The sequence below is a fragment of the Rutidosis leptorrhynchoides genome, chromosome 3 (genome assembly GCF_046630445.1).
Source record: "Rutidosis leptorrhynchoides isolate AG116_Rl617_1_P2 chromosome 3, CSIRO_AGI_Rlap_v1, whole genome shotgun sequence".
Lineage (NCBI taxonomy): Eukaryota > Viridiplantae > Streptophyta > Magnoliopsida > Asterales > Asteraceae > Rutidosis > Rutidosis leptorrhynchoides.
Window position 1 is genome coordinate 650,701,510 of NC_092335.1, and position 20,639 is coordinate 650,722,148.

The window sequence follows — 20,639 nt, forward strand, 5'->3', positions numbered from 1 at the left end:
TAGAATGGGAAGCCTCTGTTGAACTAATATCGTAACGGAGTATGTAGTATTTATATATTTATTTATTTATTTATATTTATTTATTTATTTATATTTGTGGATTTGTTATATAGTCACGCTTTGAAGAAACGTTTATTTTCACCTGTTGATTCTTCACCGCTCAAAACGTGACTTTTATTCTTCACGCCCAAAAGCATGAATATTTAGCTACAATTTTTCACGTTTATAAACATGATAACATTTATTCACACTCGTATCCGTGAACATTTGTGTTCACACTCATAAGAGTATATTTAATTACTGAATATACGTTCTTCACAATAACAAATGTGTAAACAAATACAGCTCGTATAAGTGTGAGTATTCTTAAATATATTTACACGCTTGGGACAAATGTGAATAAAAAAGCGTGCTTAATCAAATAATTTGTTGTAGTGCAGCTGGCCTATATGAAACCAAAAAGTACTTCTAATATACTTAAAACCAATTTCTATCAAGATACAACTTTATCCAATTAAAATGCTTACAACAAAGAGAATCATTTATGTATAGACCCTTTTCTTCTAAACTCCAGTACTGCTTTTTTGATTTTTTGACAATAATCAATACATCCAAGAAACACAAATAACTATAAGACTGATATCCTTCAATTTTTGTAAGCTTTACACTTTGAAAACAATAAAAATAAGAATGGGAGTTTCAACAATAGAAAAAGGTGTGCTTAAATTGGTGCATCCCGGTAGGCACGTGGAGTATCATCGAAGATCAATAACAGCTGCTGAAATCATGAAGAAGAATCCTCGACACAGAATCACTCGCCCCGACTTTTTTAAAAATCCTGATATTGTCGTTCGTCCTGAATCCGTTATGGTTCCGGGACAAGTGTTTTACATCGTCCCAAACAAAACCGTGCATTCTCTGATGAAAAAGATAAGTCAAAAAGTTGACCAACCCTCTCCACAACAAACCGAGTCTCCAAACACCGGTGAAGACTACAAACATAGTTCAAAACAAACCTCGCCATGTAAATTATGGGCAGGAACAACACCATTGTACAGTTTTGGGTTGAGCTCGTGTGACTGTACTGACTCGTCACCTCAGGTTGAAGAAAGGCCTCAAGGATCTGTTTTAGATGACGTGGTGGATGATAGTTTGACTTTGACTTTTCTAGCTAGAAACTATTATCTGAATTGTAACAGGTCAACAGTATGGTCAATGCCTACAGATTATGGTGAACAACTAAGGAGTGATAAACAAGTAATGAATTTGAAATCCTGCATGAAGAAAGACGGTGGTGTTCCTGTTTTGCCCAACGTGAGAGTGACTTTTGATGTTACTACAATGATCAAAATATAGATCTTGATGTTACTAAAATGAACTTGTTAATATTCATTACTCCATTTCTGCAAAACACGGCAAGAAATATAGATCTTGATGTTTCGTAAGATTGCGTTAGTAAAACAGAACATTATACTGTTCTTTGCATTATAAGATTTGAAATTTCAAGATTCTAATGTTCTAGGGCAATTAGTGTGTATTACGTCACGCAGTTGGGTAACGGGTCAAAATAGAGTCACAACAATTTGGGTCATGGCGAGCCACTAACACTTATCCATCATTTCGTTAAAATAAATAGTCAGTGTGCTTAAACTTATCATATGATAACAAAAACTATACTGATACAATAATTTAGCTACGTTTTTAATAAAGTGACTCGAGAGGTTACGAATCAGAATATACTTCACGTGACTTCAGAGTTTCGACCCGTTTGACCTATGTGAGCCGCTTTCTTTTAGTTAAACCTTCTAACTTAAGATATTTGATCTGCTACAAAAATAACCAACACTGTCCATTTGTATGTAAATGGGTCAAAATTGCTACCTTTACCAACTACTAACAAGATAAAGGCCGCGAAAAGTGTATATACAATCCTGGAGAAAAGAAACATGATGCAATTATATATGGACCATAAATTCACTGATTAACAATAAATACAAAAAGAAAAAAAAAAAAGTTAAACAAATTACTTCATTCTGTCCTCACAGTTACCTTAGACTCTGTTCTTTGTGAATTTCTGAATATTACCTCCCAAAAAGAACAAGATACTATTACTTTACAAAGTTGATTTTGAGGAAGCGTATGATTCGGTGAATTGGAATTATTTATTCTTTATGTTGTCTTCTCTTGGTTTCTTTAAAGTGGTCCACGGTTGATCCGCCACGACTGCTGGTGCACTGGCAATTTCGGGTGTCACCAAGCTCAGAATAGTATAAGGCATTTTTAAGCCGTAACTGCTCGATGTATAAAATGTGAACTATTGATTGAAGCGGAAGTCGATCGTAATTATAAGCAAATGGGTCGTAATTACCACCTAGAATTTCGAAGTACTTGGTTTGTATCCACAAACGGGTCATAATTACCACCTAGAGTTTGGAAGTACTTTTGGTCATAGTGAGCTGGGCTAGATGGTGCAGGTCCATGATGCAAGTGAAAGGAACCACGTAGTAGTTGATACATACACTATTGCATATACATACAAATCCAATAACACGAATTAGGCTTGATATCATCTATGTATACATACTTTACTATTTCTAATTTGGCTTATGTAAGTGAAACAGTGACAAATGACACAAATATATCATAATATAGTACAATACGGAGTAACAGATAGGCGTTTTGAAAATAATAATGTAAAACAAAGTAAAATGAAGTTCAAACTCAAGAAAATACATATAACATTGTATTATAAGTACTAGCAAACCAAAGATTTGCACCAAGAGTATTTAAAAAGATTCGCATAATGTGTGCCAACTCCCAATTCAGTGTCCACATAGAGAGAGTTCCATTAGAAAATTTGATGGGATCGTTACCATGACATCATCGATTGGTCACACTCCTGTAACTATAATATAACAAGAAAAAACCATTAATTACAATCTTTACATAATAAACTTAACAATCTAACCTTGACACCATAGTCTAAGTAAGAAAAGGGTGTTTTGAGAGAAGATACGTAATTAGCCCGTCAACTGTTATCAGCATAGCAGTATCTTTTTTCACTCAAACATTACGAAATATATTATCTATTAGTTATGTTACGCAATCTCCGATACCGAAATATAAAAATACTACTGTAGTAGTATGATTGAAACAGAAAATTCATGATATTTAAATGGCAACTTACCTTTTTTGTTAACTCTGGAAACTGTAATTATCTTCTCTTCTTGTTCTTAAGTTCCTGTTCAAAACAGAACATACCATAGATATCGGCCAATTAAATCGAAATAACTATGTTTAAGTGATTAGAGAATTTTTATTACCTGATTAGCTTTTTGTGCCATACTGACTTTGACAACGGCATCATTAATGGAATAATGTCCATCAAGTGGTACATCTTCCACAAACTTGAGCTTGGGTGTTTCATGGCTTCCATGTCCCCACATCTCCATTTTAAGACAACCAATTAATTCTACTTTCACTAATGATGGATATCTGATGCTACTACAACTGCCCGAGTAGAAGCTATTGACTTCATATAAGCCAACTAACCTAATAGTGGTAAGGCAAGGGAAGACAACTTCATCCGTTTCAGTTTCACCCCAACTCACCTCCTCCAGATTTATACAACATCCAACGTAGACCTCCTTCAGTGAGACAAGACCTTTCGCGACACTCAATGGAAATAGTCTTACTAACTTACCACAACGAGAAATGTGAAGGTTGACTAGGTTAGTTAGACTTATAAATTCATCTGGGCATTTCCATAGAACCTCTAACTTATCTAGGTCTATCAAAGTCAAGTCTTTAACTTCCCTTAAAAACTTTTCATTTGCATTCCCTCCCCAATCACATGTATCCACTACACATGTAACATTCTTACAGCTATCCAAACAAATACGTTCTGTATTATTGAAAAGTTCTTCATCTAGGTCCGGTATGACGTTATTAAAGTTTTCTATTTCACTTAGACTTATGTTATTAGGACGACTTACCTCAATTAGCTTTTGCATCCGTAAGATTGGAAACACATGATTCTCCATGTTCAAAGCTAGAAGACGTTCTGAAGTCCAAGGGTACTCAAAACTATCATCCCTTCCGATATTAATTGCAAATACTTTGAGTTTATCAAAATTAAAAGCTTCAGGAATGTCACGAAGACTTGGCACTTTTAATACCAAAGATGTGAGCTTCGACAAACAGTTCACCGCAACAAGACACTCGTGAACTTCTTTGCAATGGACCGGGAATTGAATGCGTAACTCTTCCAGCCGCCTGAGCTTCGAAATGACATCTGGTGGTATACCAGATAGCTTTTTACAATCTATAACTTCAAGCCGCCTTAAGTTAACCAATTGACCAATACATTCAGGAACTTCTTCGATATCAGTAGAATTGAGAATTAGAATCTCAAGGCCTTTCAACTCACCTATTATACTAATTTCACATATAGAATTATTTCCCTCAAGATTGAGCATGCGAAGTTGTGAGAGCCTAGCTAATGACTGTGGGAGGGATGAGATCTCATTATTAGCCAAATCTAAAACTCCGTTTTTTATTCCTTCAATAAATTCATCAGAAATAGATTCCAAATAATTACCCTGCAAATAGGCAGCTTCAAGATTTGGGAAGCTAATATTATCTTCAGGAAGCTTACTTATTCTATTGTACATCAACGAGATCCCCGTGTAACTTTGTTGGATGTTGTTTCTTGGCAACCATTCAGTCAAACCTTTCCAAGCCATCACCAGAAAATGATTTGTACTACCTTCATTTGCAATTAATAATGCCATATCACGGCAAACATCATGCATTCTGATGTAGTATTTTGAATCATCATCCCCCTTAGCTGCATCCAACAACAAACCATAAGACATGAGGATATTCACTGCATTTTGAACAGTGCTTCTCACATCCTCTATGCTTTCAATCTCCTTAGACTTTTCCAAACCTACCCTGTAAAGTACCAAGTCTTCCACCAAGATATTACAGTCTTCCGGGAAAACACTACACTGTAAGAAGCACCATTGCGCTTCATTTTTAAGATAATCATAGCTTAGCTTCAAACGGTCATATACCGTTTCTATTGCTGCATTGACATCTTTGTTTTTCAAAGCATTTTTCTGTAACTGAGTTAAAGTTGCCTTCCATGAACTGATACCTTTGTTTTTCAAAGTTTTTCCAATCACGTCAATGACCAGTGGCAATCCACCGCATTCTTTAGCAACCTCCCTTGCAACTGAAGCCAAATCGGTGTCGGTCTCCAATCTGTCACCAACAACATTTTTGAAAAGAATCCATGCCTCTTCATGTGGCAAAGACTTCACACGGATTACACTCTGAGCATTCATATTCTCACACACCTTTTTGCTTCTAGATGTCAATAAAATTTTGCAGTTCTTGAGTTGGATACCACACGGAATGCACAATTTATCTAAATTGAATTCCTCCTCCCACACATCATCTAATATGATTAGAATCTTCTCACCTTTCATAATTCGCTTTCTTGCAATTTCAGTATCCTTTAGGATCTTTTCAACATCAAAACTTTTAGAGACAGTTGTAAATGCAACATCAGCAAACATACTCTTTACTCTTGAATTAACTTCCTTGGCCAATGTAGTTTTTCCTACACCTCCTACACCATAGATTCCGATAATTTGTACGCTTTCATCTTCAATAGCTGCAATGATATCCCCCAAAGCTGAATTTTGGGTAGTAATACCATCAAGATTCTTGTTTTGGTAGACATCTAGTTGGCGAGGTGCACGAGTATCAATCGCAATCTCACAATTGTCATAAGTCGTGCCACGTACCTGGAGCTCCGTAAGAGGAGCAATCGTCTGTGTTGCCATCTTACCGTAATGATGAAGAGTGCTCCAGTTACCACACAAACCTATTCCAAAGCAAGTCTTCTTTGCGTTAGCTTCTTCTGTAAGAAATTCTCGGGCCGTTGAAATTCTAGTATCAGCATCGTTGACCCAGTCTTCCACACGAACCACGAGTGTATCTCCTTTATCTTTGGCTATTTGTTTTTTTTGTTGAATCCTCCCTTTCATCTCTTCGAGCTTTTGAACTTCATTTCTATAATTTTGAACACGTTGTTCGCAATTCCACATGTAACCAATCTCCCTCTTGGCAACAACACACGTCAAGTCCATAACTTTTTCGATGACCTTCGCTGCGATTTCCATAGCTTTTCTCTACTAGTGGGTGTTTAATTATAGATGGAATTAAAAGTTTAGAAAATGATGGATGGTTGTGTTGTACAGTAGATGGTAGTGACAATCTCGGTGTGTTTGAGTTGTATGTTTGAAGGGAATTAAGATAGATGAAAATGAACAAGATGTACAAGAATAATATGGAAACATAAATCAGGAAATACTAAAACAGTGAAATTGGAATGCATTCATTATTGGTGTAATTATTTCTGATTGATCATATATATATATATATATATATATATATATATATATATATATATATATATATATATATATTTTTAATTATTACTATTAAAATTAGGAAGCCTTCATCAATAAATGAAGGAACCTTTAAACCGAATACAACCAATCCAAAAACGAAATGCCTCGCGAAGAGCAAACTTGCTAGGCCCATAACCGAAACTAGAAAACTCTAACCAAACCACAACGAAAAGAAACAACTTCTAACCAAAACTATATCGGACGAAAGGAAACAAACAAACATAACAAGACTAAACTATATGACAAAAAAAAAAAAAAAAACCAACAATACTAAACCAATCAAAGATCAAATTAAGTCGCCATTGGAACTACCCTTCCGATTCCTCTCATCCGGTCGTGATGTCATTCCATCAACCTTATCAATACGAAGACCTTTCGTTTGCCGATTAGAAAAAGAATAAGTCAAAACATGTAGTAAATAAGGTCTGATTGATCATATCACGCGAGACTAATACATGTAATTATTTCTATGAATGGTCACATCACTGGAGCCTATGTTTTTAAATGGGGGAACATAAACGGGGAATAGTCAAGCATACTTTATCTTTTCTTTTATACCGTAGCAATGGTTAGGTGGGATAAACTTATTACGAAGAATTCCATTATTTATTTAGATCCTATTTAGTAGTGATGGGGTAAGGGTTTTTGTGGGGTATAGTGTTGATGTGATAGAGGTGACGGGTTGACGGCGTGATAGAGTTTGTAATGGTAGTTATTGGTTCCACATTTTTAATTTATTTTTAATTTTTGTTTGAGTTTTTTATTATTATTATTATTATTATTATAGTAACAGATTTTATATTTTTCAAATTTATATTTATATTGTTCAGGGTCCAAATTGCATTTTTTGATACTTTATATAACTATTTTATAAACTCATATAAAGTCCAGGTACTTAATGTGTAAATAAATTATTTCTAAATCCCATCTTTATTTCATCATCATCTTCATCGATGAAGAACCCCGGACCATCAAAAATTTTGTTTGTTTTCTACATTGAACCTTATTTTATCTTATGTCTGCGGGCGAGTAGATGTTTTAATTGCAGATGGTTTGTTTTTTCAAAGACATAAAATAAAAAAAGATCTTCAAAGGTCTCACATTAGAAGACCTAAACTTTAGCTTCTCACTTTTAAAGACATTTTATTCAACTCCTTTGTAACCTCATTCAATCCTTCCCCACCCACTTCACACATCCAGCAGCACCATCTCCGGCGGCACCACCACCTCCGGCGACACCACCTCCGACGGCACCATACTCCTATGAAGTGTATAATCAAGCAACCGATCTATTGTGTTTTTACAATATACATGTGAAATCTAAAATCAAAGAAACAAAGAATTTAAATAGAAATGAACTAGGTGGCTGATCAAATTCAATTGAATACCCCACGGAATGCACAATTCATCTAAATTCAATTCCTCCCACACATCATCTAATATGATTAGAATCTTCTCACCTTTCATAATTCGCTTTCTTGCAATTTCTGTATCATTTTTAATCTTTTCAACATCAAAGTTTTTAGAGACAGTTGTAAATGCAACATCAGCAAACATACTCTTTACTGTTAAAGCAACTTCCTTGGCCAATGTAGTTTTTCCTACACCTCCTACACCATAGATTCCGATAATTTGTACGCTTTCATCTTCAATAGCTGCAATGATATCCCCCAAAGCTGAATTTTGGGTAATAATACCATCAAGATTCTTGTTTTGGTAGCAGTCTAGTTCTTGCGGTGCAGGAGTAGCTATCGCGATCTCATTATTACCGTCATAAGCCAAGCCACTTGCTTGGAGCTTCGTAACAGAAACAGTCTTTGTTGCCTTCTTTCCGTAACGATGAAGATTGCTCCAATTACCACAAAATCCTATTCCAAAGCATGTCTTTTTAGCATAAGCTTCTTCCGTAAGAAATTCTTCGGACTTTGATATTTCAACATTAACATCGTTGACCCAGTCTTCCACACCAACCACGAGTGTATCTCCTTTATCTTTGGCTATTTGTATTTTTTGTTGAATCCTCCCTTTCATCTCTTCGAGCTTTTGAACTTCATTTCTATAATTTTGAACACGTTGTTCGCAATTCCACATGTAACCAATCTCCCTCTTGGCAACAACAAACGTCAAGTCCATAACTTTTTCGATGACCTTCGCTGCGATTTCCATAGTTTTTTTTCTACTAGATATATGGTGTTTAGAAATGGAATTAAAAGTTTAGAAAATGGTGGTAGTTGTGTAGTACAGTAGATGATAGTGACAATGTCTGTGTTTGAGTTGTATGTTTGAGGGGAATTAAGAAAGATGATAATGAACAAGATGAACAATATGGAAACATACAATCAAGGAATCGAGTCCACTACTTTTTCTGCAACTGAAGTGACAACAGCTTCTGCCATTTCAACTTTTTTTTTTTTCCTTCAAGTTGGTCAGATCTGAAAGTAATTGAAAAACTTGAAATGTCAACTGGATCCACGTTTCTAATTGGAGTTAACTAGAAAGGAATCTTGATGTGTACTTAGTTATTAATTAGGCAAAGCTCGGTTAGTTTTTTTTTTTTTTTTTTTGAAAGATAAAGCTCGGTTAGTTTAGTGGGGCGGGTCTGAATAAAAAGGCCTAAGTTTGACTATTTTCTATTCAGTATTCACTGAAAAGAAATGGGTCTTAACTTGGAGAAAATTGCATGATGCATCTTGTGTTTGTGTAAAAAGTTACCTTTCATCTGTCACTAGATATACATATATCTGTGATTTTGTATCACTATTCGTCGCTAATTAAAAAATTCCGCTAAGTTTCCAATCACGTCAATGACCAGTGGCAATCCACCGCATTCTTTAGCAACCTCCATTGCAACTGATCTCAAATCGGTGTCGGTCTCCAATTTGTCACCAACGGCATTTTTAAAAAGAATCCATGCCTCTTCAGGTGGCAAAGACTTCACACGGATTACACTCTGAGCATTTGTCGGTCTCCTTTTGCTTGATTCCAAATTCTTAAAGATAACGCTTTAACCACAACATTTCTTTTCCAGCTTCTGCGGCAGCAATATACTCTGCTTCAGTTGTGGATAATGCAACACACTTTTGTAGTCTTGACTTCCATGAAACAGCTCCTCCTGCAAAAGTGTAAATGAATCCTGAAGTAGATTTTCTACTATCAGGATCTCCGGCCATATCCGCATCTGTATAGCCTTCCAAGATTGGATCAGCTCCCCCATAACAAAGACATATCTTCGTTGTACCTTTAAGATATTTGAGAATCCATTTTACCGCCTCCCAATGCTCTTTCCCAGGGTTGGAGAGAAAACGACTCACTGTTCCCACTGCGTGTGCAATATCGGGCCTTGTACACACCATTGCATACATCAAACTTCCAACTGCTGAAGAATATGGTACTGAAGACATCTCCCCGATCTCTTCCTTGGATGAGGGACAAGAACTCTTTCTTAACTTGAAATGGTTGGCTAATGGAATGCTAACAGGTTTGGCATTGCTCATATTGAATCGTTCAAGCACTCGTTCAATATACTTCTCCTGAGATAACCACAACCTTCTATTCTTCCTGTCTCGAGTTATATGCATTCCCAAAATCTGTTGAGCCTGTCCTAAGTCTTTCATGTCAAAAGACTTCGAGAGTTCCTTCTTCAGCTGGTTGATCTTCGTTGCGTCTTTCCCTACGATCAAAATATCGTCTACATACAGTAGAAGAGCAACGAAATTTCCTTCAGAAAACTTCTGAATGTAGACACACTCATCTGCTGCAGTTTTCTTGTACCCTTGACTCACCATGCACGAGTCAAACTTCTTGTACCACTGCCTAGGTGCCTGCTTCAAACCATATAAACTTTTCTTCAGCTTGCATACGAGGTTATCTCCTGAAACCTCAAAACCTTCCGACTGCTCCATGTAAATGTCTTCATGTAAATCTCCATGAAGAAAAGCTGTCTTTACATCCATCTGTTCAAGCTCCAAGTTCATACTTGCGACCAATCCAAGTATGACTCTAATTGAAGTCATCTTGACTACTGGTGAAAATATCTCGTCAAAATCAATCCCTTTCTTCTGTTGAAATCCTTTAACTACAAGCCGTGCTTTGTATTTCACCACTTTTCCACTACCATCCTTTTTCAGCTTGAACACCCATTTGTTTTTTAGTGCCTTCTTTCCGCGTGAAAGTTCTACAATCTCATAAGTTTGATTTTTCTGCAGAGAATCCATCTCATCCTGCATTGCGAGCAACCATTTTTCTTTATCCTTATGAGTGACTGCTTCATGAAAACTCTCTGGTTCTCCATCTTCAGTAAGTAGAAGGTATTCGGATTCCAGATATCTACTCGATGGAATCCGACCTCGTTCAGATCTACGAACTTCTGGAATATACTGAGGAGATCCACCATCATCTTCGCCTTGTGATGGTCCTGGAACGTCTAGCAGATGGGGTTGTGGCTCCCCCTGCTCAGCACCGTCATTTTCCTCATTATCTTCTACTTCTGGCATTTCTTCTTGCACTGAAAATTCATTTCTCATGAATGATTCTGTTGTTGCCTCTGGCACCTGAGCAGCAACATTTATCTTCTGAGATATTGTAGGCTTTTCAATATCTTCTATTGTCTGGCTTTCATGGAACACCACATCCCTACTTCTGATCACCTTTTTCTCCTTTGGATCCCATAATCTGTATCCAAATTCTTCATCTCCATAGCCTATGAATATGCATGGAGTGGTCCTTGCATCCAGCTTCTGCCTGAGCTCCTTGGATACATGTGCATACGCCAAACATTCAAATACTCTTAAGTGAGAGTATGATGGATCCTTTCCAGACCAAAGTTTCTCCGGAACTTCAAAATTCAGTGGTACTGATGGAGATCGGTTGATCAAGTAACATGCGGCTCTGACTGCTTCTCCCCAGAATGGCTTTGGCAGCTTAGCCATACTGAGCATGCTCCGAACACGTTCCATGATTGTTCGGTTCATTCTTTCTGCTATACCATTGTGTTGAGGGGTACGTGGAACTATCTTCTCATGTCGGATGCCATATGATCTGCAATAGGCATCGAACTGCCTGGAAGAGTATTCACCGTCGTTGTCGGATCGAAGACACTTTAACTTCTTTCCTGTCTCACGTTCTACCATGACATGGAACTGTTTGAAGTAATCGAACACCTGGTCCTTCGTCCGCAAGAAATATACCCACACCTTTCGAGAAGTATCATCGATAAACGTCAGAAAGTATCGATTGCCGCCAATTGATTCAACCTCTAAGGGACCGCAAACATCAGAGTGTACTAAACTGAGTAACTCTGATTTTCTCGTTGAAGAGGAATTAAACGAGACTCTATGCTGCTTCCCAAACAGACAATGATTGCAAGGATCTAGTGCAGCGTCTGTGATGACCCGAAAATTTTTGACTTATTTAAACCAATTCTCTATACGATTTATTATTTTAACACGTTAAACAAAGTCTGTTAGATTGAGTCTCAAAATTTTAGAACTGTTTCATATATACAATTACCTATGACTACTCTCGACGATTCATGAACAATTATATGTATGTATATATATATACCAATAAAAACGACTTTCCTACAGTAAAACCCTATTTGCTACAGTAAAAATTACTTTGCTACAGTAAAACACAATTTGCTACAGTAAAACACTATTTGCTACAGTGGAACCGTATTTTGCTACAGTGCTACAGTGAAAACGAGTTTGCTACAGTGATTTGCTACAGTAAACACTATTTGCTACAGTAAAATACTATTTGCTACAGTAAAATACTATTTGCTACAGTAACACTATTTGCTACAGTACACTATTTGCTGTCGACGAACTGGCAAACAGAAACAGAAAGGGCGGCCATGCGATCGCATGGCAAAAACACTGAAAACTCATGCGATCGCATGAGCTACAGTAAATCGAAAAGTACTATAAAAGGTCAGTTTTGCTCGACGAAATTTTTCATAAATTATATCTGTACGTAAATTTTATAATTATAATTATAATTATAATTTTAATTTTAAGTTTAATAATAATAAAATATATTCGAGGGTATTTTTAATTCGGGTTTCAAACCGTTTTAAAATAAGGAAATATTGTGTATTGTTCGGGGTATTGTTCTTGAATCCAAGACCAACCATACAGTCGTCTACCATCATTACGTCTACGCAATTTGCCTACAATATTGAATCGCAATATTGAACTGTGAGTTATAGTCTCCCTTTTTAAATACTTTAAATATTTTTGGGCTGAGAATACATGCAATTTATTTTAAACGCGATAAGACACAAGTACATACTAAATTCTACACTGAGTTAAACCAAAAATCCCTTAGCTTTGGTAACTAGTAGCTGCCAGTACATAGGATATGGACTGGTGGGCGCGAATAATTGTATATGGATCCATAGGGCTTGACATCCCCGTCCGAGCTAGAGCGCTAGCCTTTTAACGGACGTATGTTATTTGAGTTTAAGACACGTTGGTTTGCGTGTATTAAAACGAATGGGGTAATTATCACTATAGCGTTAAGTTTAGTTACCAGGGTGCTCTGTTACGTAGAATCTATTGATAAACTTTTGATGAAATTTTGTGGTCTATCTTTATATATGTTTATGACTCGAGCAATTAAACCTATAACTCACCAACATTCGTGTTGACTCTTTAGCATGTTTTATTCTCAGGTCCTTAGAATGCTTCCGCTGTGATGTGCTTGTTGCCTGCATGGAGTCTCTCATGCTTTGTACAAAGTTTATTGCATTCAAAATAAAACTGCGTTGTGTAATAAATAATTGGACTGTGATGTCAACCTGTAAATTAAAGACTTATGTATTTCGGGGTTTTGCTTATACCTAAGCACTTGCCCACATGTTTATAACTTTCTATGTTTAGAAAGTCACTTATTTTAATGAATGCAATATTTTATCAAAACGTATCATATAGAGGTCAAAACCTCACTGTGGAATCAATGATTAACGTGCCGCGTCAATAGCGATTTTGACGGGTCGTTACAGCGTCCTTGTCTACATTGATAAGCTTCTTCTTTATTAGGGTAGACAACCCTTTCTCACTCATGTGACCGAGTCTCTGGTGCCATAAATTTTGTGAAGCCTCCTTTTCTGCAACATTAAGGCTGTCTGTGCAGATCTTCACATGAGTTTTGTATAGTGTGCCACAAATGTGTCCTCGAGCGACTATCATAACGCCTCTTGAAAATTTCCATGTGCCTTTACATAAATGACTATCATAGCCTTGTTTGTCTAGAGCTACCCCAGAAAGTAAATTCAGCCGAAGATCTGGCACATGGCGGACATCCTTCAAAGTGATTGTGCTCCCGGAACTTGTCTTTATCTTGACATCACCAATTCCGACAATCTCAGCGGAACTGGAATTTCCCATCTTCACAGCTCCAAAGTCACCAGCTTTGTATGTTGTGAAGTATTCCTTGTATGGAGTCACGTGGTAGGAAGCTGCAGTATCTACCACCCATTCTGTGTCTTCTCGTGAGACGTGAAGGCATGTCTCATCATGGGTTGAACAATAAGCTACATCACCAGTGATAGTAACTAATGTTTCTCCACCCTTGTTCTTCGACTGTGAACTGCTTTGATCTTGTTCCTCTTTCAATCTATAGCAGTTCTTCTTCATATGTCCCTCTAATCCACAATGATGACATTTATATGTTGGTTTTCTGCCATCAGCTGACCTGCCCCTGCTCTTGCTTCTGTCTCTCCATTTATTTTTGCTACTCATTCGCTGTCTCCCCCGATTCTCCGTGACAAAGGCATGGGTCTGATCTGTGCCCATGTCTTTTCTCCTTGCCTCTTCACTGAATAGCGCATCCTTGACCATTGACATGGTAAGTTTGCCATTCGAGGCTGAGTTGCTGAGTGTTACTACCAGCGTTTCCCAACTATCGGGAAGGGAACTAAGTAACAGTAGCGCCTGAACTGCATCGTCAAGCGGCATCTCTACAGACGATAACTGGTTGACCAAGCTCTGGAACTCACTGGTATGCTCGGCAACTGAAGTTCCACTTTTAAGCTTCATGTTGACTAAACGCCTCATCAGCAGGGCTTTATTCCGAGCAGTCTTGGCCTGGTACATGTCCTCCAACTTTTTCCAGAGGACATATGCGTCTGTCTCTTGTGCAACATGGTGGAAGACACTATGATCAATCCATTGACGGATCTGACCAATAGTTTTTCGGTTTGATTTCTTCCACTCTTTCTCTTTGGCAGAATCAGGGTTTATACCCTTCAATTCAATAGGATCGAACAAATCCTTACAGCTGAGGAGATCTTCCATCCGAGGTTTCCACAGCATGTAGTTTGTGGCTGTGAGCATAATCATAGCTCCGGAAGATGATGTTGACTCTTCTGTGGACATTATCACCTTACAAATAATTTTTCAACACAAACGGGGTTGAATTGTAGAAAACAGAGATCACCGTTACGTCCGGAACGGTTGAAAATGGTGGAATAGACACTTCGGGGCTTATATTCCACTTATGGGGCAAAATTATAATTTTCTAAACTTTTAGGGACCAAGAATGAATTTCTGAAAATTTCAGGGACCAAATTGTAAAATTTCAGAATTGCTACAGTACTGGTACAGGAACTTGCTACAGTGCCGCCAGCTGCTACAGTGAATTGCTACATGACTGCTACAGTGATCGTCTTCTCCGGCGAAAATTCCGGCACCGGACGTCTTCTCCGGCGAGATTCCGGCGAGTTGACCAAACTTTGACCGCGTTTTCTGGGCTCGTTATAACTCCGTTTAAGTCGCCATTTTTTGGCGTTGGACTCGGTTCGACGAGACGAATCCAATGGTACACTCAAAATTGAATTTTGAGAAAACTTCAGAAGACCCAAAAACTCAACCAACGTCTCTAACCTGGCTCTTGATACCACCTGTTAGGAAGAGAGGATCGCCTGGACGTTGGGAGATACAAATTTGAGAGAAAAACAACTCTATTACTCACAAGAATAGATTTAAGAGTATTACAAAACTCTTACAAAAAACTCTCAAACTCACACACACTATCTAGGTTGTGATTACACTTATTTTGAGTAATTTTGGAATGATTTACAATGAAAGTTTGCATCTCTATTTATAGTAAAAATTCTATGGCGGTGAATGGTGTGAACGAAGAAGGTTGGTGGAAGTTGGCGGCCGTCATCATGTTCAAGTTTGCCACTTCCATACGCGTTATCAACGTCGACAGCTTTGAACATCTAGATAACGGCTGGAACAGAGTCATCTAAATGATGGCTGGAAACCACTAGAAACCATTAGTGATCACTCTCTCAATTAGCTTTGATTAACTTAAATTGTATTTGAGCGGTCTCATATATCGAAATCTAAACAGTCATGTTGAATATTTTAATTTAAATTTTATATTAAATTAAAATTCGTACAGTCCAAATCTGATTAAATTAGTAGACTATATAGTAGTGCCTTATAACTAATTGACTTTAAACACATACTCCAATACTCCGTCATATTTAAACACATACTCCAATACTCCATCATATTAGTAGACTATATAGTAGTGCCTTATAACTAATTGAAATCCGAATCTTTAAACACATACTCCAATACTCCATCATATTTTTGGCTAGCTTTTGCAAACATGTCCTCTTGGTTTACTTAAATGTGCAAGCAAGTCCCTGTACTATCACTACTACACAAATGAGTATCCAAACCCCTTTTCCAAACCGGTTTTGTGGGTAACGCGTAAAAACTGGTTCCGATAGGTAAAAGAGACCGGTTTTAAATAATCCGGAAATGGGAAACCGGTTTTTACGAAAAACCGGTTCCGAAAGTCAACTTTGCAAACCTGTTTTTTGTAAATAACCGGTTTCAACTTTGCAAACCTGTTTTTTTGTAAATAACCGGTCTCGATGTTTTAGGCGGGAGTTTAAAATTTTTAAAAGATTCAAAGCCTGATCATTTTATCCTTTATTTCTTTTACCTCTTTTTACCAAAATCTTCATTTTCAATCACCAACACATACATATCTTTGTTCATACACCATCACAAGAACTATCTCTCTTTATTATGGTGTCTCGTCAAAGAATCGATAAGATAAACACACAACAACTCACCATGTACGTTCCTTTTATCACCTTTAATTCCTACTTTTGTTAATTTGAATGTAAATATGATGCAGGTTATGCTAGCTATTTGGTCACCACAACAATATATGTTGAAGATAAGATAATAAAAGTAGCCATCGTAAGTTGCCGTTGTATTTTATTGATTTAGAATCTATTTTTGCTTTTGCTAATGATGATTGCTTTATGTTCTAAAAAATTGCAGGTCGATGATGGCCTTAAAGATGATGGCCTTAAATAACAATGGATTTAGTGACTTAGAAGACAAAAAACTTAACATAATGAAAAAGAAATTCATGATAACTTGTGAGGATGTAATAAACTACCATACTGACTTCGAACATGAACATTACAATGAATATAAGTGACTGCAACTATTGTAAAACTGAGAATGTTTGTGAGTTTAAAAAAAAAAAAAAATTCGACATTGCAAACCGGTTTTTTTTATGAAACCGGTCTCTATTCTCACCCCAACGGAACCGGTTTTAAAACCGGTCTCAACTTTCTAAACCCCTACCTTTGCAAACCGGTTTTAAAACCGGTTTCGAAAGTCCAAAAAACAGGTCTCGAAACTCTTTTTTGTAGTAGTGTATATTACACTTTTGAAACATATATTACAACACACACACACGCACACACACACACACACACACACACACACACACACACACACACACACACATATATATATATATATATATATATATATATATATATATATATATATATATATATATATTAAAAAATTAAAAAGTCAACATCAGAGTTCTCCCCCGTGTTCTCCCCGAGAACTCCTCAAAAACCTCTGGTCGAGTTCTCCCCGAGTCGCGAGTTTTACAACCTTGCCCTTGCCTCTACGGGATTACTACCTTATATAAAAAATATATATATAAAGCACCAAAGGTAAGCAGTTTCTAGTTAAAAGAGAAAATTCTTCTTAGCAGTTAAATAAGTTAATGGAATTTTTTTTCCGACCGGACTTCCCCAGTGTCATCTTCGAGCCGCTTCTGCACCATCTACGCCGTTTAAGAAAGTGTCATTATACTGTGTACTTTTTGTTACCTTTACTGTTTTATTCATTTTTTTTATACATTTATTGTCTTACTTGTATACATCAAGGGTATAATTATAATAAAAGTTTATTCTTTTATTCTTATATATTTATAAACTAGTGAAACGACCCGTAGAATCACGGGTTTGTTTAAACGAAACAGGTTAATTATATTTTTTAGGTATTAAGTGAATGTAATGTTAAAGTCATTTAGTTTAATGACCCGTGAAATCACGGATTCTGACTAAGAAATTTGTCGTTGTTTTTAAAAACATATTGAGACATGTATTTTTGCATACATGTGTAACGTAGTTAATCCCGTAAAAACTCGTATTTGAATATTATTAATAATTAATAATAATAATAATAATAATAATAATAATAATAATAATAATAATAATAATAATAATAATAATAATAATAATAATAATAATAATAATAAAGTTTGCTTAAAATTGAATATTTATATATTTTTAATAATAATTAATAAATAATAATAATTAGTAATAACAAATGCCTCTTGAATATTTCTATTTAAAAAAATTAATTATATTAATGATATCATCATGAGAGCTTACAATTTTTATTTTTATTTTGAATTATTTTTAGACTTAGATATGCCTTATTTATAATATTATCATTATAGAATTATAATAGAAACTATAGAAGTGAACAATTAATTTGGAAAATGTAAAAATAAATATTGAACTAAAGATTTGAGACAGAGTAAGTACGTTATAGGTCATATATAGAGTTGAAGTCATGGAACTCAATACATTGTGGCTCTCATTTCCATCATTTTATAGTTTCATCCTAAAGCTATATTCATATTTTAGGCTTACACACCTATTTTAACCTTTTACTCTTCTAATAATACTCCATTTCTTTAAATTGGTGTGTGAGGATCAAAAAAGTGTGTGTGAGAATCATCCCCCTTAGTACAATGATCTGATCATTGTTTATTGTTTATCACATTGTAAATTTACGGATAAAATATATTTCTTTTCAACATATTAACTTATTAAATCTATGCGATTTAATATAATATTTGGGCTAAAGTTTTACAATGTTTAACAAGGGAGAAAGTGATGGATGCATACAAAAAATGACTTTAACATTACATTCACTTAATACCTAAAAATATAATTAACCTGTTTCGTTTAAACAAACCCGTGATTCCACGGGTCGTTTCACTAGTTTATAAATATATAAGAATAAAAGAATAAACTTTTATTATAATTATACCTTTGATGTATACAAGTAAGACAATAAATGTATTAAAAAAAATGAATAAAACGGTAAAGGTAACAAAAAGTACACAGTATAATGACACTTTCTTAAACGGCGTAGATGGTGCAGAAGCGGCTCGAAGATGACACTGGAGAAGTCCAGTCGGAAAAAAAATTCCATTAACTTGTTTAACTGCTAAGAAGAATTTTCTCTTTTAACTAGAAACTGATTACCTTTGGTGCTTTATACATTTTTTTATATAAGGTAGTAATCCCGTAGAGGCAAGGCCGCAAGGGCGAATCAAGTTAGCATCCCACCATTCATGTCATGCCTTGCTTATCTAGTTAGCTATAATTCCTTCCAAAAAAATAGATTTTGCGATGATTTGCGGAATCGATCTCTGTTAGTGCATATTTTGTAATTCCTAGTTCCAATGAAAGTTAATGTATTATTCGATCGTGTAATAACCTGTAATATTATTAAACGTTTAAATGTATTGTGAATTGTTACTCGACAGTCGGCCGACTGACATAGTCAGTCGACCGACTGTCAACCTATGTCGACCGACATATAATCTGGGATATTTAAGCCAAGTTAATCTCCATTTGTTTGGTTAATCACTTTACACACTTTTTTCACATACATACAAACGGTTCTAAGTCCGGTTTCAACGTAAATCTTCATGTCCAAATACCACAGAATGTCAGTCTAGGCTTCGTGTTTATCAAGATCTAATCTTGGTTTGACTCGTACGAACCCGAAAACCCATAGATATTCGTTTAAGCTCGTTCTAGTGTTATTCCGCCTCTAGAACGTGTTAGGTTGATTCTAAGGTCCTCTTCCAGCGTCTACAAAGTGGTATCAGAGCATTGGCTTGCTGAATCAATTGTTTTAAACGAGTTCTTGATATATTTTTGGGTAAAAAAATTGGTTTTGGATTGAATTTTGTATACTTTTACGTTAAACTTTTGATTTTAATTGCTTTAGAGTATTTGCAGAAGTCATTCTAAGTTGTCTAAGGCGTTGGTCAGTTGTTTTAGTTCGATATTTGAGCTTGAAATCGTTTAGAAGTCAAAAACCTGAATTTTGGATTCTAGCTCTGAGAGAAATCACAGTCGACCGATTTAGGTGTCAATCGACCGATTTAGGTGTCAATCGACCGATTTAGGTGTCAATCGACCGATTTTAGTTTATTTCGACCGATTGTAAGTAGTTCGACCGATTGTCTGCAAACCGACCGATTTACGTTCTAAACCGACCGACTTTCGTTCTAAACCGACCGATTGAAGTAACATCGACCGATTGAGAATAGTTATACCATTTGACTAAATGTAAACAGAACTTCGACCGATTAACCATAGACAATCGACCGACTGTAACTGTTAATCGACCGACTGTCACTCAATCGACCGACTTTGGATCAGATTCTACCTTAATTAATTTTTAACAATGTCTGATCAGGCAATGGCAATTACTTCTGGCGTTCAAAACATTTTACTATCTGATAGTGAATCAGGCAGTGCCAATCGCGCTCCTAGACTTGATAATACAAATGATTACATTAGATGGAGGTCTAGGTTTATGAATTACATTAGAGGCCTTGATCCTAGAATGTGGGATTTGATACAACATGAATATAAAGAGCCTTTAGGTACTGATGGTAATAGTAAAAAGTATGAAGATTATAGCGTGACCGAAAAAGAAACATATGCCTTAGAATGTAGATGTTATGCTCAATTGACTCAGGGTTTAGATGGTGATATTT

General features: G+C 36.0%; 1 protein-coding gene across 1 annotated transcript; it reads right to left on the reverse strand.

The window, feature by feature from the left end:
* Positions 1-2,651: 2,651 nt before the first annotated feature.
* Positions 2,652-8,651, reverse strand: LOC139902479 (probable disease resistance protein At4g27220). Its single transcript, XM_071885100.1, has 6 exons — positions 7,845-8,651; positions 7,669-7,746; positions 6,673-6,720; positions 3,324-6,203; positions 3,188-3,241; positions 2,652-2,905 (listed from the first exon to the last, which is right to left on the reverse strand). Exons 1-5 carry the CDS (start codon positions 8,649-8,651, stop codon positions 3,215-3,217), a joined length of 3,840 nt encoding a protein of 1,279 aa, XP_071741201.1. The 3' UTR covers positions 2,652-2,905; positions 3,188-3,214.
* Positions 8,652-20,639: the final 11,988 nt, after the last annotated feature.